General features: G+C 44.0%; 2 protein-coding genes across 2 annotated transcripts in view; one reads left to right on the forward strand and one right to left on the reverse strand.

Annotated features, from left to right (window-relative positions):
* On the forward strand, nt 1-15383 carry BRICD5 (BRICHOS domain containing 5). Its single transcript, XM_066576558.1, has 6 exons — nt 1-255; nt 3925-4065; nt 6126-6275; nt 10119-10226; nt 12100-12253; nt 14709-15383. The coding sequence occupies exons 1-6, from the start codon at nt 232-234 to the stop codon at nt 14798-14800; spliced, it is 669 nt and encodes a 222-aa protein (XP_066432655.1). The 5' UTR covers nt 1-231; the 3' UTR covers nt 14801-15383.
* The window catches only part of MLST8 (MTOR associated protein, LST8 homolog), an 18417-nt gene continuing 10183 nt past the window's right edge, over nt 15378-23611 (reverse strand). Inside the window, exons 6-9 of the mRNA XM_066576557.1 lie at nt 19266-19418; nt 17085-17209; nt 16818-16981; nt 15378-15723 (exon numbers count right to left, since the gene is read on the reverse strand). Coding sequence (XP_066432654.1) covers nt 15605-15723; nt 16818-16981; nt 17085-17209; nt 19266-19418 — 561 coding nt within the window. The 3' untranslated portion in view covers nt 15378-15604. The remainder of the gene's footprint in view (nt 15724-16817; nt 16982-17084; nt 17210-19265; nt 19419-23611) is intronic.

Below are 23611 nucleotides of genomic sequence, written 5' to 3' on the forward strand. Positions count from 1 at the left end.
CCAGTTCCAGGGGGGCTCATTCTTTTACCGTCTTCCAGTTTCTCATCACAGCTCTGTCATTGTTACATTCCTGCTTCTCGAGTTTCTCAGGTGGAGCCTGGCTGAGAAGGTGGCTCTGGAGGTGCTAGCTGCCTGGGTGCTGATGGACGCGCCCTTCACCCTGTGCTGTCCACGGACCATGCCCAATCTTCACATTGCAAGGACTTGCAGAGATTGGGACTGCAGCACAGTATGGAGGGGAGTGGAGAGTCAGCGGTAAGAAATGCGCTATCTTTATAGGCTGGATACCCAGCGACTATAATTACATAATAGGGGCAGTCATGTGACCTTATTATATCATTATAAACCACAATGGACTTTAATTGGAATATAGAGTTGTTGGCATTGCTTTTTGTTGGTTGAAGACCCTTCTCCATACATTAGCTGCTTCATAGAATACTACCTGCCATAGAATTATTGATCATTTTTGGTGTTTTTGTTTTTTTTTTACTACTTGATATGCTTTACTCCATTTCATCTCATCACTGATGGCTACCAGTGGATAATATTTTTATTACCGTAGATACATTGTAGCCATTCACCATTTAAATTTCCATATATCACCAGTTCTGCATGTCATCTTTGTTCACAAGATCATGTTTTTTTCGCAATCCATTCCAATAATTGGTGGAGAATTTTTATTGTGTGTATTGGAAGATGGGAAGTGGGTGTTGAAGGGTCCTAATGATACATATGGCACATTTTTGACATAATGGATGAGTACCTTATAGGTTATGTTCACATGGGGTAAATTTGCCGCGGACCATCCACAGCAGATCTGAAGTGCAAAATCCATATCAGAATTTGGTGCCGATCTCATCCACTCATTTGAAGAGGTGGAATCTGTACTGCAAGCCCACTGCTATCATTGACATGCGGATTAAAATTCTGCACTGTCTGTCAATGTCCGCACTGATTTAGTGCAGATGTTTCCTGCAGCTTGTGGATGAGTTTTTAAAAATCTCATCCACTTTGCTGCTACTGTAAATGCTGCGGATTTGCTGTGCAGACAATTTGCACCAGTGTGAACATAGTCATATAGTAATGTACAGAGGTTCGGAGGAGGGGCAGGCTTATGACCGAGCATTAACATAGTTTAGTCTACATGCAGATTGCCAAAAACGACACCCTGGTTGGAGCCATAGGTTGTCACTAGTCCAATGGGGATGAATAAAGTCTCTTAATTGACCAGGTTTTCATTCATTTCCAGCATTTGTAGCAGACAGAAGAGCATAATCAGCTATGGTATTCTCTCTGGCACAGATGGTAAAAATGAATGAAAATCTGGACTCTGTTTGATTAGTAAGAGCCTACGACTCCAATCAGGGTTACTCTTGGATGTTGTTTTTGGCGATCTGCTTGTAGGCTGAAACGTGGCATGAGCCCAGCCTCATAGATGTCAATGCTCCGTCCAACGCCTGCTCTCTGTACATCACTATATAAAGGTACTTATCCATTATGTTCATTCCAGGGTTCTGTCTGGATGCCGTTTTGTGGTGATCCGGGTGGAAAGGCCGGTGGAATTCCTACATAACATATTAAAGGAATTGTACCAAAATTAAAAGTTATCGCCTTACCCACAGGATTGGGGATAACTTTCTGATCAGTGGGGGTCTCATCGCTGAGAACCCTATTGATCTCGAGAACAGGACTCGTGTCCTGCTATGACTGTCACTGTGGAGGTTGCTTCACCCCCTGCAGTGACAACACTGTGAATGGAGCACTGGCCGAGTATGCATGCTCAGCACTCCATCCATTTCAATGGGGCCGGGTGCTGCTTGGGTATTTCCGCAGTCCCATTGAAAGTGAATGGAGCGCTAGTGCAACCAGCACTCCATTCAGTCTCGGCCTAAACGGTCTCTGCTGCCGACTAATGCCCTCCAATCCCTGGCCATTCTCTCTGGGATTGAGGGGTAATATGCATGACATCTCCTATGTCATCCACAGTCCTGTCCAAATCTCACACATGCGCCATACAACCTTGTACCAACTAACTTCCAGAAGAGTCAATGTGGTCTGCCTACAATAGGGCTAGACAATCTGTAGTCTGTACTTGCACGAGATTTAGACAGTCCAGGCCCGCCTACCGGACTGTTTGGGAGTCATTACCATACAGAATTGGAAGGGTTGCAAGGGATTTAAATAGAGATGAGCGAACCTACTCGTTTCGAGTAATTACTCGATCGAGCACCGCGATTTTCGAGTACTTCCGTACTCGGGTGAAAAGATTCGGGGGGCGGGGGGAGGCGTGGCAGAGCGGGGGGGAACAAAGGGGAGCCCTCTCTCCCTCTCCCCCCCACTCCCCGCTGCAACCCCCCACTCACCCACGGCGCCCCCCGAATCTTTTCGCCCGAGTACGAAAGTACTCGAAAATCGTGGCGCTCGGGCGAAAAAGGGGCGTGGCCGAGTACGCTCGCTCATCTCTAGATTTAAACAGAAAGCTTTGCTACACTCTTTAATATATCGCTCCCTACAAGCTGCTGACAGGTTCCCCTTTTAGGGTATGTTTAAATGTAGCGGATGTGCTGTGGATTTTGTTGCAGATCTGCAGCAGATTTCACCCGTTTAATTGAAAGGATGAAATCTGCAACAAATTAGCTGTGTGAACACGCTAATAGGGGTTGTTCAGGAACCGAGAAATATAGCCGTTATCTGCGCAAACGATGAGAAACCTGTCCTAGAATGTAACTAGCATAGGTGCATGTAGCTCCAGACTAGAGGGGGAGGGGCATAGGGTGGAGCCTAACACCACATGGTTCTTGTCCAGCTGAATGGCACTAAGGGTTTATTCAAACGGGCATTTTTTCTGTGCGACTATGGTCTGATTTGTAATTGGACTAAACTCACATGGAAATAGAACACATTGACTTCAATGCTTCTATTAACAGTATTCATTTTTAACTTTTTAAACCACAGCAAAAAAATGGATGACGCTCAGGCATGCAAAAAATGAGTGAAAAATCGCATGAAAAAACTGTACATTTTTTCGAATCACAAGGCCTGAAGGGACGGTGTAGTTAAGCTCCACCCCCGACCCCTCCGGTCTAGAGCTGTATGCACGCTCCTATATGTTCTGGGAAAGGTTTCTCAGTAGCTGCACACACGGTGGCCATTTTTTTAAAATTGTGCCCAAGCCTGGGACTTTTAAGAAGTTGCTCTACATGAATGCAAAAAAAAAAAAATCACACCCAGTGTAATACAAGCCTGTAGGACCTTTTACATGATTCGATGATCAGGCATAAACGTTTTATTTGCCCAATCATCTGATCGCATCTTTCATGTCGCTAAAAAAATGATTGTTGTCGGCATAACAGAGGATGTGCTGCCGACAGTGAAGAAGCTGCATGGGGGATTTACAATTGGTTGGATGATCGTTCGTCCCCCATCCATCCGAAAGTAGTCTGTGTGAAGACTACATAAATGATCTAATTGATTGGCACTTATCGGCATGCAATTGACATGTGTAAAAGGACCCTAGCTATATGCTACCAGAGGACATCTTTCTTGTACTATTCCAAAGTACATAGATGGAAAAATGCCTCCACAGCGCCACCTATTAGAAGGCAGCATTCCTGCAAATCAGCGTCTGATCTTTTAATAGGCCTTGTAACAATGACTGGGAATATAAGCCAATGCAGAGTCTTCTCCAAAAGTCATTGTTACAAGGCCTATTAAAAGGTCTGACACTGACTTGCAGGAATGCTACCTTCTAATAGGTGGCGCTGTGGAGGCATTTTTCTAACTTTTCATTTGCATAGATTTCCCAGAGGAGCATGCATGGCATTGTAAGTCTCCTCCCACCTTCTGGGTGCTCTCCCTAAGGAGACACTTTACCCCTCTCAACCTGAAGTACTTAAGACTAATCAGAATCTTTTTTTCCTCCAGCCTCCCACCGAGAGAGGACCCAGAGGGAGATCAAAAGCTGCCACTAGGATATTCTGGGGCTTCCTGGCGGTTGCTCTGCTTTTCTCCATTGTAGGAATAAGTGTGATTGGAGTCCTAGGATGGAAGGATAGTAAGACGAAGGTACAGACTGATACTGTTACTTCTTTATCTAGGTCTTGAGGGGCAACAACTGATTCTACACAACTTATAGTCACAGTTATGGACTGTTCCATATTAAAGATCCTCAGGTAGAAAATTATTGAGGCTCAGTATAAAACACTCCTCTCTGGGCACATCTGTTTATGCTGAGCGTCCAGGTCCATGAACAAATGACAGAACTACAGGGAACACCGCCTCTTCACACATCAGATTGTCCTGACGTTTGAGGAGGTTCATCTTATGCTAGTTTGAAAGGGAATTATTTGTTTTAGACAACCTCATATATTGCAGATCACCCCTCAACAAGCTGATCAGGGCAGGTACTTGAATATTAAAGGTCGCTTTGTGTCAGCAGGGGGTAGGTCATCTATTGGGAGTGAACCGTCCCTCTGTATAGGCTTATAAGATTTACCAATAATTGAATAAGCATCGGACAATACACCATGCTACCAAAAGAAATTGGACACCTGAACAAGAATGAAAAGTAGTATTTATTTTCATATGTTAATACTTAGTGTGGCTTCTTTGGCCTTAATGACATCGGATATTCTCCATGGCATACTTGCAACTAACATCTGATTCACTTCAGCTGGTATTTCCCTCCATTCACCCTGCAAACATCCAAGGAGTTATCTCAAAGATGATGGATGCTGTTCATATTTCCTGACCCGATGTTCCAGTTCATCCCAAAGATGTCCAGTAGAGTTCAGATCGGACTCTGTATGGGCCAGTCCAATCGTGGAACATCCATATCCTCTAACCAACATAAAACAGCATTGGATGTGTGACAAGGCAGGTTGTCTTGTTGGAAGTATGGCCGACCATTCCCAGAGTATTACCACATTGTCAGCAGCACATTGTCTAAAATGTCAGGGTACACCTCCGTGTTCATGGTTCTTGTCACTACAACCAACGGACCCAGGCCATGCCACGTAACACATCCCCAGACCATAATGGAACCTCCACCGTACTTAACTGTTGGCACAACACACTCAGGTAAAAGGCGTTTCCTCATCATCCTGCACACCCCGGTACCTCCATCTGATGTGAAGATAGAGTAGCACGATTCATCACTCCATAGAACATTCTTCCATTGCTCAACTGTCCAATGACAACACTCCTTGCACCATTGTAGACTTCGCCAGACATTTGCAGGATGAATGGAGGGAAACACCAGCTGAAGTGTATCAGACGTTAGCAGAAAGCATGCCACGGAGTGCATCCGATGTCATTAGGGGCCAAAGGAGCCCCACTAAGTAGTAACATATGGAAATAAATACTAATTTTCATTCCAGCTCAGGTGTCATATTACTTTCGGTAGCATAGTATATATAACACTATAATAGCCAACATGTCACCTTGTGGGCAATGAGTAAATTGGCGGAAAATAAAGTATGTACAAGATTATCTAGAATGGAAAAGTGGTCACCATCAAATCTTAGTTGTCAGTCAGTCCCTATGGTGCCATGAGGGGATCCAAAAAAAAGAGGGATGAGAATCTGCTTAAACCCAGCAATCCTGAGAACAGTGCAAACTGAATGCCCCATGTAGATGGAGCAGTCGTGTGCATGTTCAACCGCTACTCCATTCCCTTCTATGAGATGGAAGGACATAGCAATGAGAATGTATTTCCCTCCGTCTCAAAGAAGTGAATGGAGTGACAGTTGAGCCTGTGCACCATCGCTCCATTTACATGGGGCATTCATGGGGACACTGTTTTTAGGATCACTGGGGGTCCCAGCGGTCGGATTTCCAGTGATCAGATGTTAAGCCTTTATTCTGCGGATAGACGATTAATGTCTTTAGTGGGAAAACCCATTTAACGAACATAGATACAAGGCCATAGACATGGCTGGTGGCTGAACAAGCACGTTATCTCCATGGAGGGGTAGAAATAAGCACCTATCAGAACTCCCCAATGTTGCTTATTTAGGGGGAAAGAATCATCTGTAATACCAGGTGCCGCCCATGGACAAGAGGAAACAGAGGACACCCCGTTTGTCGGCTTTACCCCGTGACATTCTTAAAGCCTTTATGTTCAGCCTCTCTTACAGGTTGTCCGACTGACCTACAAAAACCTGCAGGGTTCCTCAGTAAACCAGTCTGCCGTTACTGACAAGCGGAGGAGTACGGTCACCTATCGGGTGACCTCCAGAAATCAGACGTCGGTGGTGTTATTTGACAGCAAACACGTGAGCAGTGACGGGTGTACATTATATAGAGAACGTCCTCCTAGATCCTTTATTACATACAGCGGGCACCTCTACTGTCTGCTTTAGGAAATACTTGCAGTTCCAGTTAAAGGGGTTTACCTGAATTGGCTTTTATCATTATCCATAGGGGAGGTGATAAAAGTTTGATTGCTTGGGGTCTCACCATTGAAATCCCATAGGTCTCAAGAACGGGGGTCCTACATGCCCCTCTTCTGTGAATGCAAGGATGCTTCTGACATCCTCAGTAACGTCACATTGAATGTAGCAATAGATGTAAATTCGCAACCAGCGCTCGATTAATTTCAAAGGGGCTGACGGGAATACCTGAGTCCTTTTACCCGACTGAAAATGAATGGAGAAGCCCCATTCTCTGGATTAGTGAGGGTTTCAGTGGCGAGACCCCCACTAATCAGACGTTTATCACTTATCCTAGAAATAGGTGATAAAAGTTAATTCTGGCGCATCTTTTCTTAGAACTCTACGTTATGCTATTCCTCTGTTATTCATCCTGAAAATATATGAATAAATTGACAGCTGGGTGTTACCATTCCCCTTCTCAAAGCGATATATCCCTACACTGTGAACTCTGATTGGACAATGTCAAAAGGCAGGGATACATCCCCAACTGGTAAAAGAACCCCCCCCCCACCCCCCAAAATTGTTTTTATAAAAGTCATCAAAAGTTGTATGTACCCCAAAATAGTACCAATAAAACCCTAAAACAAACAAGCCTCCTTATATGACTAAGGGCCCATTCACACTGGCATATGCAATTTTGGGCCATGAAAAATGGGCCGATTTCACTGTATCTGTGTGTTGCATGTGTTTTTATTGTGTAGGAGCATTTTTTTATGTCTGTGTGACATCTGTTTTTCACACGCACAAACTGCCCGTGTGAATGGGCTCTAAGTCAATGGACAAATAAAAAATTACGACTATAGTTTTAGAAAAGTGAAGATGAAAATATCCAAAAAAAGATTGACATGCCCCTAAAAGGTACGTCATGGAGCGGCGGGATATGTATGAAGAGAGGTTGCGTGGCAACCTCTTTGCACACAGCGTGGGCGTCAGGTGTTTATAACAGCTGACACCCGCGGGCAACAGCGACACCTGCGGGCAACAGCGGCATTTAAATCCCCCGAATGATGTTCGGGGGTCCCGCATGCCCCCCCCGCGGTGAGATCAGGGGAGCCGTGCAGGTTTCATGGCAGCCGGGGGCCTAATGAAAGGCCCCAGGGCTGCCTTACCAGACTGCCTATCAAGCCATCCCCGTGGGGTGGCTTGATAGACTGCCTGTTAAATTGCAGTATGAGGTAACGCTATAGCATTTCGTCATACTGCAGGAGCGATCAAAGCATCGCTGGTTGTAGTTCCCCTGGGGGACTTCAAAGTAAAGCAAAAAAAAATTAATAAAGTTTTTTTAATTGTTTAAAAAAATAAAAAAATAAAAAAAAAAAAAGTTATAAAAGTTTAAATCCCCCCCTTTTGCCATATAAAATAAAAATATGTATTTGGTATCGCCGCGTCCGTAAAACTCTGCTCTATCAAACTAGCGCATTATTTTTCCCGCATGGTAAACATCATCCGAAACCGCCCCCCCCCAAAAAACGACAAATGCACTTTTTTAGTTACCCTGTCTCACAGAAAAAAACGCAATAAAAAGCGATCAAAAAGTCGTATGTACTCCAAATTGGTACTATCAGAAACTACAGGACATTACGCAAAAAATGAGCCCTCGCTCAACAACGTCGACGGAAAAATAAAAAAGTTATTGCGCGCACAAAATGACCACAGAAAATAATTGAAAAAAATTAAATGTCTTTGAAAAAAAAAAAAAGAGTAGTATAGTAAAAAAAAAAAACTATACAAGTTTGGTATCGCAGTAATCGTACCGACCCATGGAATGAAGTTATCATGTCACTTTTGTTGCCGTTTGTGCGCCGCAGAAACAAGACGCACTTAAAGATGGCGAAATGTCGTTTTTTTTTTTTCATTTTACTCCACTTAGAATTTTTTAAATGTTTTTCAGTACATTATATGGTACAGTAAATAGCACCATTGAAAAATACAACTCGTCCCGCAAAAAACGAAAATGGAAAAAGAAAAAGGGTCCGCGTCATTAAGGGGTTAAACTGGTTCCTACCAATCCAGAGCTCATTTTGTAGGCCCAGTATCAAGAAAGGCAAGTCCCCTGCTGTTAAGTGTAGGGTCATACCTGTACGGGGGACGCTTTGTTGTGGCAGAACCTCAACCGTATGACCATAGTAAGTATAGCGATAATGTAATGCAGTGTACAATAATACCATTATTACATGTCTGCATATATCTCAGTGCCTGCAAGGTGATGCTGCATTTGTTTGCCTGTGCCCGATAGTGATAGCAGACATGAACCTACCTATTTATTTCACTGTGTTAAGAAAGTGCTGATTGGACTCCTTTTAGCCCGCCTGCACATGGCCGGGTCAGATCCCGCAGCGGAGTTCGACCCGATGCCTGGCCGGTGATCCAGCGTTTTCTTCCCTGTGTTGTGAATGTGCTGGCCAGCACAGATGCGCAGTACAGATGGCGATGTCACTATGGCGATGAGGCGGATCCCGCGACCATTCCGCAATGATGATTGCGGAATGGCCGTGGAACAGAAGGCTTCCATTGACTTCAATGGAAGCCGTCCGTGCGGAGCTCGCGCAAAATCGCAATCGATTTCTGCTTGTAGACATGAAATCGTGTATTGCCTTAGCATACTATGGGCTGGTTTTGCTGTGTAAACCGGAGGTGGACGCCCGCTCCGGATTTCGCAATGCAAATCTGCCCGTTTGCAGGCGGCCTTTCGCGGAGCAATTTATCGTTTGCACGGGCGAATGATGACAGAGTTCGCTCGTGCAGCCCGTTTATACAGGCAGATAAATCGTTTGCATCCACTGGACCAGTGAATGTGAACGACTAAATGACTGCTGTTTACATGCAACAACATGCAAATGATTATTTTTATGCCTCTATATAAAAGGAACAGCGAACGAGAAGCGAACGAATTCTCAATTGTTGTTTAATCATTGGCCGTGTTTACACTGAACGATTATTGTTCAAATTCACATAATCCAATTATTTTTTTAAACGACAGCTGTTCCGTGTAAAAGGGCCTTTACTTCGTGTTTTGCACGTCCCCATCTAGTAACACCCAGTAGTCAATTCATTCATAAATTTCCAGGAGGAATAACAGAGGAACAGCACAATGTAGAGTTGTAGGAAAAGAGAAAAGATGCTCCAGAATTCCTTTATATTGGGGGTATTTTCTAAAACAAACATGTCGGTAAAAGCGACAGGTCCTCCGTAAAATATAATGGAAGTGAGACGAGTAAGAAGGGGGTATACATTTCTATGAGGAATCATTAAGTGTGAATAGTGGAGGTCTAACTGCAGAGACCCTTACTGATTCTGAGGGTGAAGGGATCCCCCTCCACTAGAGATGAGCGAGCATACTCGCTAAGAACAATTGCTCGATCGAGCATTGTCCTTAGCGAGTATCTCCCCGCTCGGAAGAAAAAGTTCGGCTGCCGGTGCGAGTGACAGGTGAGTTGCGGCAGTGAGCAGGGGGGAGTGGGGGGAGAGAGAGTCTTTTCTTCCGAGCGGGCAGGTACTCGCTAAGGGCAATGCTTGATCGAGTAAATGCCCTTAGCGAGTATGCTGGCTTATCTCTACCCTCCACCAATCACTCATCTGAATCATGTGCCATAATTGTGATTTATTGGAAAGCCCCTTTAACATGTTAGTATAATTTGCTCTATTCCTCCTCAGCCCCACTGAATCCCCCTCTATTTCCTACAGGGACTGGTTTGCTACAAGGCTGCTGGAGAGAAATCCTGTTTCCTTCGACGCATGGAGATGAGAGATATGGAAAATATCCAGTCCTTCCTAAATATTTCCGTAGCCAAGGTCAGATATTAGGTTATGCTCGCCACCTTCATATATATAAGTGTTCATTCAGATCCCCTATTTCTGTCTCTATGGCTATGCAGTGGAATTTGAGCTTGTAGAGAAACATGTTAAAAAGTCTGCCTTCCTGCAATCACCATTAGAGGGAGCTTATTGCATATGGTTTTATTACTGAGCTGAATGTATTGTTTGTATGCAGTGAGCTCCCTCTAGTGGTAGCTAAAGGCAGACATAATTTTGTCATTTAACACTATGTCTAGGCAGAAAATTTGGAGCTCTGTATCAAAAAACAGAATACTGACTGCTATAAAGATGCATTAAGAAAGTAATCAGCACAGTGTTGCACTTATTTAGCTAATAAAAAATAAACCTGAAATTAATGTTACTTTTCTATTAAAGAGGTTGTCCAACGTACATTTTTTTCAAATAGTTTTGGTTTCCCACCGTGCCCAAAACTACATAAAAGTAACATACACACCGTGGCACCGGAACACAACTTTGGTGCCATGGTGTGTATGACGTGACATCCTGTAAACCTGTTATGTGGGCTTAGAGATCTTTGGCAGGTTAACGAGATATCATTAATGACATAGCTGCCAGGCTTTCTATTGGCTGCAGCGATCACTTGGGATAAAGAACCTATGTGACAGCTGCAGCTAACGTAAATAGAAGACCAGCGTACAAGGCGGGGAAGGACCATTGTGGCAGCAATGTAAAAAAATATTCGTAAAACCCCTTTAAATAAATTTGGCAGTGGATATTATTACTTAATACATGATTTACTAAAGCCCATGGCAGGAGTATTTAAATGTTGATCCTAGGATGCCCACACATTATAGACAGCTGAGCCTTTGGCCAGCAACAATCTCACCTGACACCCCCATGCACGTACATGCTTGTCTCAGGTAAGCGGGCATGCGTTTTGAATTTACGGAGGGGATAAAGTCACTGCCAGATTCCTCTGTCCCCTCCAGACACATCTGGCAGAAGCTCATCTTCATCAAAGCCATCAGGATGTTAAAAACCAGCTCCCTGATCCTTATATTCCCCGACATTTAGCGTTGGTGGGTGTCGTGAGGCCAATACACAAATTTATTGAGCAGCCAATACGGAAAAAAAAATGGCAGGTTTAGCTTACCTGCATCTAAAGTGTATGGCCACTTACTTAGAGGGGTATTCCAGGACTTTTAACTACTGAGGATCTGTCCTTAAGATAGTTCATCAGTAGTTGATGGACAGAGTCTCACCACTCGAAATCCCTGCCAATCACCTGACTGCTCGGTCCAACTCGTCATAGGTGCTTAGGGGTGGAAGTGTAATAGCTGGCTTCACTCCCATGAAATCAAAGAGAGTTCTGCCACCTATTGCACTACCGGTTTTTCATTGAGTGGGACGTCCGGTTCTGACAACAATGAGGAGTTTGAAGTGTAAGAACAAGCAGTGCTTCCATTGATTTCAACAGAAGAGAAGCCAGGTATTACATTTCTGGCGTAGACCACCTACGTTTATACACTACTGTCGACCCTTTGTGGGAATAGATCATCAGTACTTCAAAGTCTCGGAATACCCCTTCAGTGGCCGGTTTATTATTGCCATGTTATGCCTCACAGGGCAGGTTTTTTAAATGAGTCAACAATGTAATAAAAACCCTGGAAGATTTCAGATGACAGCTCAGTGCTCTGCACACTTCAGCACTAGAGCTGTCCACGGAAATCTTCTGATGTTTAACTACATGGTCAGTGCAGCAAGCCCCAGAGATCTTCTGGGCGTGCCACTAGAGGGGTTAATGGTCTTTTCTCCTCTACAAAAACAAATTAGTCCTTTTCACAGTTTCTGACTACTCTTTCGGTTGCATTACATGTCTTAAAAACAGGATGGAGTCCTTCTCCTTCAGAACAACAGGACACGTTACTACCGCGAGTTCCTCGGTGTAATAGGGGGTCGAAAAGTCAATCATGAATTCGTAGGGGAACCTGTACAAATATTGTGTGGCCAGCTCCCAATTTACTGGGTAAAAAAGAGTGACGGTAAGTCGGCCTTAAAGGTATGCACAAGTCAAATAGATGATACTGGGGTTACCTCTTCACTTATGAAGTCATGAAGTCAGTGAGACCGGCTGCCTAGCTCTGTAACAGCAGCCCCACGGACTCCGTCTCTGCTTTTCTTTTTTGTACTTGCCCTCATGAGATCTTCTTAGGTCCGGCCACCGATTCTCTGAATCTATCAAGGGGGCGGTCTCCTTTGCCGTCAATCAAGTCCAACATCACCCAGTGACAGTGTGGAGCGCCCGCTTAATAGAGTCACAGCACCAGGAGTCGAATCTAAGGACACATAAGGGTGAATGGGGCAAGTATGAAGAGAGTCAGTAGGGCCATGGCTGTTACGGCATGTCAAAGGGTGATATGATTTGTGGGCTCCAACCCTCCCTATAAATCAATTTATACACTTGTGCGCCTATAGGTAGCTTTACAATTACAATGAAAGAAAACAGGCACAGCTTAAATACAAAAAAACACACAATAACTAGGGTGCTGTAAGGCAACACACTGAAAACTGCAGTGACAGACAAAAAAGAGAATAGCAAGTGTATATATAAAAACCTCAGCACACCATTATCTAGGAAACCTATTTATCATTGGTAATGGGCGATACGGAGGGGGGGGGGGGGGGGGGGATTCAACCCTCCCCCCCTTCTGACTACAGCTGACTTGGGATATGTTCTCTGTACATGTTGTATGTTATTGAGGCACATGTGATTGTATGGTCCTCCAGCAGCATTATTTGTATTCCTTTTGCAATATTGATTGCATCAAGGCGAGCTGCTCTTGTACTATACTACACCACCGTTTAACCCCTTCCCGCTCCAGGGAGTAAGTTTACGTCCTAGCAGTGGGGTACTTCCCGCAACAGGGCGTAAACTTACGTCATGGGAATAGCGCGCGATCATAAGTGATCTCACACTATCCGGCAGCGGGAGCCGGCTGTCAGTCATAGCCGGCCTCTCGCTGCAACAGCGGGGATGCATCGGAGATGCCCCCCCTGCTGTTAACCCCCTTACCTGCCGCGATCTATGTAGATCACGAAATGTGAAGGGTTCACAGAGGAAGCACGCTCCCTCTGTGACGTTGCCGGGCTCTTGCGATATAATCGCAGAAAGCCCGGCTGGTTGCCATGGCAACAGGACGCCAGATACCAGCGTCCTGTATTGCCAGCGCCTGTGATCGCTGTAATAAGCGATAAGGCATTGCAGGACAGTAGTAGGAAAAAAGCATTTAAAAAAACGCTAAAAAACTAAGGCAAAATGCTAATTTTTAGCATTTTGCCTCACTAAAAAGGCAATAAGTGATCAAAAAACCCATATATACCCCAAAATGGTACCAATAAAAACTACAGCTTGTCTCGCAAAAAATAAGCCCTCACAGAGCTCCATCCATAGAAAGATAAAAAAGTGACTTTTGAAAAATGGAGATGAAAATTGGCCAAAATAGGCCATGTCCTTAAGGGGTTAAACCAGGCCATATTTGATGATTTGCCTTCTTCCCCCTTTTTTCTGCAATCACACTTTTGTTGCAATATCTGTTCTATTCAGGACAGTTAGTCCTGTACCTGTCGTACTACATTGCATCCATTAGGTTGTATCTGATCGGCTCTTGCCTTACACACATGTGGATTCCCATTTCCTATATCCTTACCTAATGTCAGTCTTGTAGTTTGTATGACATATTAGGGATTCACAGATCACTTATTACAGTGATAGTGTCAAGCTCTGACCGTGTTGTCTGAGCGCTGCTTTAATTGTTTTTACATTTGTGTGTCTATCTAGTCATACGTGTGCTCTAGCAATCCTCCTTTGGCTACATTCACACTGGTGTGCTGAGGTTTTTAGATACACACCTGCTATTCTCTTCCTTTGCAGCTTTGCATCACTACACGAACTCAGTGTCTACAGGGCTGGCGAGATTAAACTTGCCCAACTCAGATGTCTCTGGAGGACGTTCTGATGTTCCAAATTCGGACTACGGCCCCTTCAGACGATGAACTCGCCAGAAAATAAATTTGTAAAAAAGTCACTGATAGGTGGCGCTGTAGCTAAGCAAATCACTACAAATGTTCTATATGGTTGGTTTTCACAACGCTCTCCATTCGCAAAACCATGTTTTTCATTGCTAAACGCAGCGAATCAGCTAAAATCGCTGCCGACGAATGCTGTCCTTCAGATCTAACACTGATGCAGGCCCGTCACGGTGGTCCTGGTCCACTACAGAGCCACCTTTTTTGCTAAAATTATTTTTTCATAAATGGCGAGTGCAACTTCTGAATTGGCCGCTGTCCGAATTTTGACTCATTTGGAGAAGCAAAACGCCCTCCCGAGCATCATGCAGCATAATTTCGCTAACCGTGTACTGCATGCTATATATCTGAAGGTGACCTCCTCCTCCTTTGCTGCAAGTTGTACCTAAAACTCTCTTCTCTGTTCTGCAGTTCCCACAAGACGCCTCATTTATCTCTGCATTGACATCTGTTTCCCCAACAACATCTGTGTGTCCGTCTGCTTCTACTACCTGCCTGACTAAGCCAACCACCCGCCAAACACGGACTTCTCCCAGCGTGGCCTGGAAAAATCCTTCTCCAGCAGATTTTGCACAAAGTGTGGGAGGATGTAATTTAGGATTGCTTGGTATGGTTCCTTGTTAACCCCTTTGTGACAGCTGGACTGTGTAGTGTATCCTATGTCGTCCGTACAAACCGACGGCCGCGCTGCCATGTGCATCATTTCTCTGACAACAGGAACAATCATGTGGAACTGAATACCCGATAGACATTGATTAAACCCAGTGTATGGATATACAGTGTAAACCCCAAGTTCAGTTCTAGCCATGGCCCAGACTGAAGATGGGGATGAATATACCGATGTAGCAAAGTTTAACCCAACAATGATACCTTTTTGCAACAAGTTATCGTAACACATTGAAAGCCATCGTAAAGCTATTAAAAAAGGCAAGAAAAAAGTTCTGTGCCGGAGTTTATTTAATGCGTTAGGTGTCAAGTTAAACTTTGCTACATCCGTAGACAAAGATGGCAGATTCCTGTTTGTATAATCCATCGCATATGTTTGATTACAGATTAAAATACATACATTTGAGTCTCGGACTCCATTAATGTACTGCTTTATTAGACAGAAGGTAAGGACTTTCCTGCAGACAGGACCCCTCCGTACATTTACCTGTAATTACAGCGACTTGTATCCTCACCTGCTGCAAGAAACGGGCTGGGAAAAATGTATTTTTGTCCATTGTCTGATGTAATCTCTGGCCGAAGAGTAAAGTCTCATGTCCCTCTGAAGCCAAAATACAAGAGCTCGGTACTGCCAGTCCGTGTTACCCCAGGACACTGTCATTAAAAGCCAGACAGACCACTGCTTTCTGGTGACCGCTGTACTCCCTCTTGATTTCTCCGGTCTCCACACACCACAGCCGAGCCAGGTTATCAGATGAAGCTGTAGAAGAAGTAGTCAATCATGTTTACTAACGATTAGAGATGAGCGAACCTACTCGTTTCGAGTAATTACTCGAGCGAGCACCGCGATTTTCGAGTACTTCCGTACTCGGGTGAAAAGATTCGGGGGGGCGCCGGGGGAGGCGTGGCAGAGCGGGGGGTAGCAGCAGGGAACAGGGGGGAGCCCTCTCTCTCTCCCTCTCCCCCCCCACTCCCCGCTGCAACCCCCCACTCACCCATGGCGCCCCCCGAATCTTTTCGCCCAAGTACGGAAGTACTTGAAAATCGCGGCGCTCGGGCGAAAAAGGGGCGTGGCCGAGTACGCTCGCTCATCTCTACTAACGATGGCCATTCACATTAGATCAACACCCGCTGTATGTAGTGGTGTCCCGGTTACCCCCCAAACACCCCCCCCCCCCCCCCCATGGCAGATGTAGGGAAAAGAAGGATTGGAAATGGGTGTTCATGTAAATGCTTGTTCGGTCATTTATCAGCCCATTTAAAAGAACCTTAAAGGGGTTGTCAAGGATTTGGGGCATTTTTTTCTTTTGATGACCTACGCAAGTGATAGGCTGGGATCCCAGCCTATCACTTGCGTATGTTCCAGCCAATGGGTCCCCAGCGAATCAACTGACCCCCAGCCCCGCTGGTCAGCACTGGAAGCAGATATCACTGGCAAAATTGCAGCAGTCTGGTTTCATACTGCAGGCGCAGCTCCCACTGGATTCAATGGGATCTGTTCCTGCAATACCAACCAGGGCTGCTGCATTACAGACGACACAGTCCGTGCTGACAGCAGCACCAAGAATCAGCTGATCAGTGGAGATCCTGAGCTGCGGAGCCCCACCAATCATCTATCAGTCACACAGTAATGTAATGATTTATGCAACATTTTACGTAGATTTCTAATGTACCTTATTTGTAAAATTGTGCTCAAGAAGTGGTCCTACTCTTTAATATATGATACTACAGTTTATATACTTGTCTGTATTCGACTGTAGATGATATTATGACGTATGTATGGACCTTTCTTTATCATGTATTATCTTATTTCTTTCATATATTAGCACATATATGATTGTTTTTATTACTTACCGGTTACAATGTACTGCGAGTCCCCAGAAAAGGCGCAGTCCCACATCCAACCACGTGATGTCTCTCCTGGGTTATTGCTTTTAATACTCAGCTCTGTCATCAGAGAGAAGTTTGAAGTCCTCCATATCTTGCAGGTCTGGTCAGCTGAACATGTGGCCAGTAGCCTGGAAATGAAGTGAGTCCAAAGTGAATGACCAATTTAAATAAACTGATGTATTTGTGACTATACACTTTCATCCTGGGATATGACACTCAGTGCGCACTCACGTGGAATCCGGGCTGAATTTACAGCGAAGAGCGCAGCGTTTGTGTGAAGGGATTTTTGTTTTAGGGATGAGCTGTGTGAGATCTTCACCGAGGCCTCCTGTCAGGTTCCAGACAAAGCAATTTCCCTAAGACAAGGTAGAAATGTAGAAGATAATGTCACCTCTGAATACTCCTCCTCTTTACAAAATGCCCCAGCCAAATTAAAGGAAGAAGATTAAAGGGATTGTCCCACCTCAGCAAGGTATCCCTAGTCACTATAGCACAAGGGAAAACTACCTGATTGGTAGAGCTCCAATTGCTGGAACTCCCACCAAAACCAATATATAATTCAAAACATGTTCTGAATGGAATAAGCCGCTGCCAGACGCCTCTGGTGGTGGCAGATTCTCCCTGAGAACGAAAGGATTGGGCAAGCTGAAACCCACAGTTTGTGTGTTATGAGTACCCAGCTTGCTGGGGGTAATAATAATAAACAAAGAAAAAAATTACCTGAAAACGCTGCAGAATAAATTGGCACTATACAAATAATAAGTCCCTTCCCTTATGGCAGCCTGTGGCCTTGTGGAAGCCCCCCCATGGCTGCCATGGATTTCTGGCTATTAAGCTGTACATGTAGCAGGGTTTAGCAGAAGACCTACAGAAATACAATATATTGCAATACTGAAGTATTGCAGTGTATTGTATAAGTGATAAAATGATCGTTAGTTCAAGCCCCCTACGGGGAAGTAAAGAAGAGTAAAATTTAAATCTAAAAACTGAAAAAAACATTTTTCCATTTTCAACTTAAAAAAATCAAAGCAAAAATCATTGAGCATTACTGCACCCGTAAAGGTCTATCTATTATAATAGTGTATTATTTATCCAGGATGGTGAACGTCATTAGGAGAAGAAAACAAAAAACACCAGGACTGCACTTTTTTTGGTCACACCACCTCCAAGAAAAAAAAATTCAATAAAAAAAGGTCAAAGGTTGTATGTACTCCAAAATAGTACCAATAGAAACTACAGCCTTCCTCGCAAAAAACTCATCCTAGCACAGCCCCAATGACAAAAAAATTAAAAATGTTGTGGAAGTCAGAAAATGGTGCCAGAAAGTAATTTTTATATATAAAATAATCTATATAAATATAGTTTCATAATTATACTGATCCACAGAATGTCAAAAAACACACCATAAAAACAAAGCCCTCCTTAAAAATAGGTGGAGAGAGAAGTGGAGCGAACCCACAATGAAGACTGAGACTTCACTAACCCTAAGTACTCCTAACCCTAAGTACTGGGTAACAGAGTCATGAGCTGGAGCACAGTGGATGTCCAAGGGAGAATAGCTCATGACTCTGTTACCCAGTACTTAGGGTTATGAGTTCCCTTCCCTGAGAGTGAAGTGATCCCAGCACTACTGATGAAGGGGTTCACCCCGAAACGCGTTTACTAGCTGGATTTTAATATTCTAAATAAAACGAGAAGTGGGATATTCATCCAATTGTTCGGTACCTTTATTGGAACCTCTGGAGAGTTGCGCCTAGCACAGCAGATTTTCTTTTAGCATATACTCTCCTTAAAAATGACGCATTTGCAGTTTTTTCTCCATTTCACCCCACTCAGAATTTTTTATACGGTTTTCAATGCATTATATGGCATGAAGTGACAGCATTAAAAAAATCCAATGCAAAAAACATTTAGTCCTCATATGAGTAAATCTATGGAAAAATAAAAAAAAAATTTTTTTTGAAAGCGGAGAGAAAAAAATAAAGTAAAAATCTCTGGTCCTGAATGGGTTCAGGTTTCAAAACTCTATATGTGAACACATATGGCATAAGTGCCAGGAAGCTGTCAGCAAATACACAAGTCACCACTGACCCAACGAAATCCAAAAGCGTCGGGATGGTGTGTCCTGGCCTTTTTTTTTTTTGATTGTACAGGAAAGCACTGCGCTTTCTTATACAGTTAGCCATAGCAAAATATGGGTATTGTTGTGGCCAATGACTGACGTGCCATTGTATGGCTATATAGTAACACACATCAGATGTAGAGGTCAGGGAACACTCACAGCATAAACAGTGAATGAGATGTGAACAGAATCTGAAGGTCTCCCTATGGAATAATTGGAATATAGCACATCCAGCAGAACGGAGCTGAGGATTATGGGCCTTTAGCTGAAGAATAATAGCTGACACTCACAGAGCTGTTGACAGCGGCCATGTAGCTGGCATCTGGATCTATGTGGACAGAATTGACAGAAGCGTCGACCTCCGGAATAAGCTGCTCATTCTGATCGGTTTTGAGGTCCCATATGTGGATTGCTCCGCTCTGGTCGCCAACAATAAGCTCAGCCTAAGGAGAGAAATAAGCATCAGAACAAATTAAAAAACATCCATTTTATTAGGAAGACCAAAGATTATTGACACATGGCAGCGACAGATTATACTTGTTGATCTATGTTGGGGACGACCAAGGTGCTGGATTGCAAAAAAATCCAAATTTCTGGCCATTTGGATGTGTGTGAACATCACCAACACCAAAGACTACGGACATTCCTCTTGACCTCCATTATCCAGTATTAGTCTATCAGGTCATTTCCTATTTACTTACTTTGATTAACCAGTGCTGTCTATGTCAGCAGTGCTGACCAGTCACAGCAGCGTGGACGGAATCCAGCCCTGCCGGTGGCCAGTGAGCCCTGCGTACCTGTATTCTTCCGCGTGGATCTTTCCACTTCCGGGTTTGCTGTACTGTGCATGGCCCTCATGACTTGCCATCGGACATGCGCAGTACAGTTTTTTTTTTTAATCTCCCGCTTTCTCATGGGATCTGCGACACGTCCGCAGTGTCAGTTGCGGATCGGACGTCTTCTACTGACTTCAAGCATCCGTACGAGAACCGCACAAAAATGGAGCATGCTGCGATTTGTTTTCCAGACCACAAAGGTCTGCAAAACAAATCCGCGTGCTTTAATCCATTTGCGGACGCCCATGCTTTTCCATGGGCGGCTTGATTTGCGGGTGTCCCGCACAGATTACGCAAATCAAATTTGCCCGTGGACATTGGGCCTAAAGGATTTTTTACCACTAAAGACATTTATCCACTAACCATGGGATAGGGAATGAATGTCTAAACATTGGGACTCCCAGGGATTCTGTGGCCGGCGTGGTGCACATGTGGCCACTGCTTCATTCACCTCTACGGAACAGAGGGAGTTAGATGTAATCTCTCTCCATCCCAATGAAGTGAATGGAGTGGTAGTTATGCTGGTGCATTACCTCTCCATTCACATAGGGCATTCAGGGTGTGCAGATCTAAGGATGGCTAGAAGTCCCAGTGGTCAAACCTGCAGCGATCAGTATCGGAATAAATGTCTTTAGGGATAAAACTCCTTTAGGCTGGGGTCACACGGGACGGAATTCCAGCTAAATTCTCGCGGAATGGCCGCACTGAAAAATCACAAGAATTCCGCTGGAAAAGCGCAGCTTCAAAATCCGCGGCAATTCCACCCGTAAGAAGTAACTTTTCTTCCCACTTATACTGAATTAACGTCTTCCCGTTGTGCGCTATACCTATACAGCACACGTTAGGCATTTGTGTATGGATTGAGCTCAGGAGCAGAGCCAGTTCCATACATGGCAGATGTTGGCCATCTTTGACAGTCGGCACCCGACCGCATCAGTTAAGATCAGAGTTCATGGGAGGCTTATGAAGGCCCCCAGGGCTGTCATGAATGATTGACGGTCAGAATAGAGTATAATGCATTACAATGGTATTGCATTATACTCTATGAGCGATCAAATGATCGTAAGTTGAAGTCCCCTATGGGGACTAAAGAAAATGTAAAAATGAGTAAAGCTAAAAAATTTTAAAGTTAAAAAAAAACAAAAAAAATAAATAAAAACTCCCAGCTGTCACATCAAAAAAAAATGGTATCACCCTGTCCATAAAAGTTCACATTATTAAACTATCATTTTTACTGCACAGTAAAAGCAGCCTCCCCCCAAAAATAGTCCTTTGCATTTTTTTTCCATTTTCCCCCACTTAAAATTTTTAAGTAGTTCTAACACAGGTTAAATGGTACCCCTGAAAATCACAACTCGTGCGGAGGCTTGGCTGCTGAAGTGAATGGCTGCCTGAGAGGAAACGAAGGCAGGCCCAATATTATTCACAAAATAATAAATCTGGGAAATTATTGGCATCTCGCCTCAAAGCCTAAGATCTTAAATCACGAATTCCGTATTTAATTCCCCAAAACAACAAAGGAAAACTCATAAACCCTATAGAAATAGCAAATAACTTTTGGGATTATTATTTGACCTTGTATAATCTAAAAATGACCCCATTACGTTCTCAAGAGATTCTAAAATTTCTGCAAAAAAAATCAACCCATCTAATTCGCCAGTTACAGCAGCAGAAGTGTTTAAACTTATCAACTCCCCACCAGTTGGTAAATCACCTGGCCCAGGTGCTCTTAGGCCCAATGTCCATGGGTGGGTTTGAATTGCGGGACACCCGCGCGGACGATCCATAATTCAAGCCGCCCAAGGGGATGCATGGGGGTCCGCAGCTTAATTAAAGCATGCGGATTTGTTTTGCAAACCTTCTGGTCTGGAAAACAAATCGCAACATGCTCCATTTAGCTGCGGGTCCCGCATAGACAGCTTTCACTGAAGTCAATGTAAGCCGTCCGATCTGCGGACGGGCTGCAGATACTGCAAGAAAGCAGGAGTTAAAAGAAAGAGAACTGCGGATGCGCCGGTGCGCCCAAACGCATCCATAGTACATAGGAAAGAAGATCCGGACGTGGACGCAGAAGACCCACACATGTAAAAAAGTGTCCTCGGCCGGGGGCAGGATCCTGCTGCGGGCTCCAGCGGGCGGAATCCGACCCGCCAGTGGACATGAGGCCTTACCCCACTTTATCTACGACACAAGTTACATGGCTATTGGAATGATATAACTAATATCCCTATACCATACGTGTTTGGCTATTATTATGGAACATATTATACTTTAATGTATTATGAAAAATTACAACTAAATATTATTTAAACAATCAAACAAAAAAAAAACTAATTACAACTCAGACTGCAAAAAAAGGTCCTCGAGTGGCTGTTATTGGAAAAAGTAAAAAAGCTATGACTTTTTCAAAGTGGGAAGGGAACAAAAGAAAATGAGAAAACAAAAAAGGGCCGCAGCAGGAAGGGGTTAATGGTGTGTTACTGCATATTTTATTGCAGATTTCTGTACATTACTTTGACTTTTACCAAAAATGAAATCCTAGAACCGTGACACGCTTTCCCTTTAAATTATCTGATCGCAAATGTCCTACATCTGTAAGATAAGTTCTCATCCAGAGGGGGGCTGGGAGAAAGGATTACATTTTTGTTCTGTTCAGACACAAAAGGGCTTTGTATGAGGGGAAATCTCCCAAATAACAAGGTAGCATTGTGTCTGCCGGTTTATCTACCATGTAAAACCCAGCTGCTGGCACGTATCTGACCTATTCAAGAGCACAACATACCTTACCAAATAACAACTTCCACAGCGGTAAGAAAACATTATGTACACGTGTCGAAAGAAAGGGCAACACTGATCTCTATCAAGAGGCTGCTATCTCAACCAAATATATAGGAACGGCATTATCCCATGAAGGACAGAAACAGTACATACGCCGCACAACATAAGCTGCACCTGGGACTTGGCAGAAAAGGCGGCCTAAAGTTTCAGGGAGTTTTTGGAAAGTTCTGTAGCTTTTTGTTTCAACTCTACACGATTTTCAAAATCCCTGTTTGCTGCCAGTAACTGGACCCAGTCGTATTAACTCTAAGAAGCTGAAAACCTGACCTGATCATTTACACGGGTGCGCCGTTTGTTATACAGGGTGTTCCTTTCAAACCTCCCACATTTCAATCAATCGAAATGATAACATTATGAGGATTGATGGATTGGTATTTGAACTAGACAAAAGAAAACTTAAAGAATTTTGGGCCTCATTTATTAGACCTGTCTAATAGTAAGACTGTCTCTGTTGCTCTTCCATAGGATAGGGGGTAGCTTGTTAATCAGTTGGAGTCTTACCGCTGAGACCCCCACCAATCTCAAGAACAGAGGTTACTGCAACCCTGGTAGTGAGGAGGAGACTGAATTGAGTGCTAGATGCGAAAGTGCACTTTCAATGGAACTGAAGAGCCACCCACTCGGATATTTCCTCAGCCCCATTAAAAAGGAATGGAGTGCTGACCACGCATGCTCAGCCAGCACTCCCTTTATGCCGACATCACGGCAGGGGAAAAAGCGATCCCCGCCGGAAAAGTGAGAGTGGGACATGAGAGTCCCATTCTTGAGATCAACAGGCTTCTCAGCAAGTTATTCCCTATTCTATGGATATGGGTTAATTTACAATTGTGGTACAACCCCTTTAAGAGGTTGCATCACCTGATTAGTAGGGTTTGACTGCTGGGAACCAGTCCACAGCAAAATAGAGCTTGCCATGATTTTTCCTCCACTTGTGGAAATCGCAATTGGTTTCTGCGAGTGTG

This window comes from Eleutherodactylus coqui, chromosome 8, assembly GCF_035609145.1.
Source record: "Eleutherodactylus coqui strain aEleCoq1 chromosome 8, aEleCoq1.hap1, whole genome shotgun sequence".
Classification (NCBI taxonomy): Eukaryota; Metazoa; Chordata; class Amphibia; order Anura; family Eleutherodactylidae; genus Eleutherodactylus; species Eleutherodactylus coqui.

What these genes read in the sequence shown, in the direction of transcription:
- BRICD5 (XM_066576558.1), top strand. Translation starts at nt 232, where the DNA reads ATGGAGGGGAGTGGAGAGTCAGCG. An exon ending in GGAAGGATAGTAAGACGAAG is followed by an intron (nt 4,066 to 6,125) that starts GTACAGACTGAT and finishes CTTTATGTTCAG; the next exon opens with CCTCTCTTACAGGTTGTCCG. An exon ending in CTGGGTAAAAAAGAGTGACG is followed by an intron (nt 12,254 to 14,708) that starts GTAAGTCGGCCT and finishes TCTGTTCTGCAG; the next exon opens with TTCCCACAAGACGCCTCATT.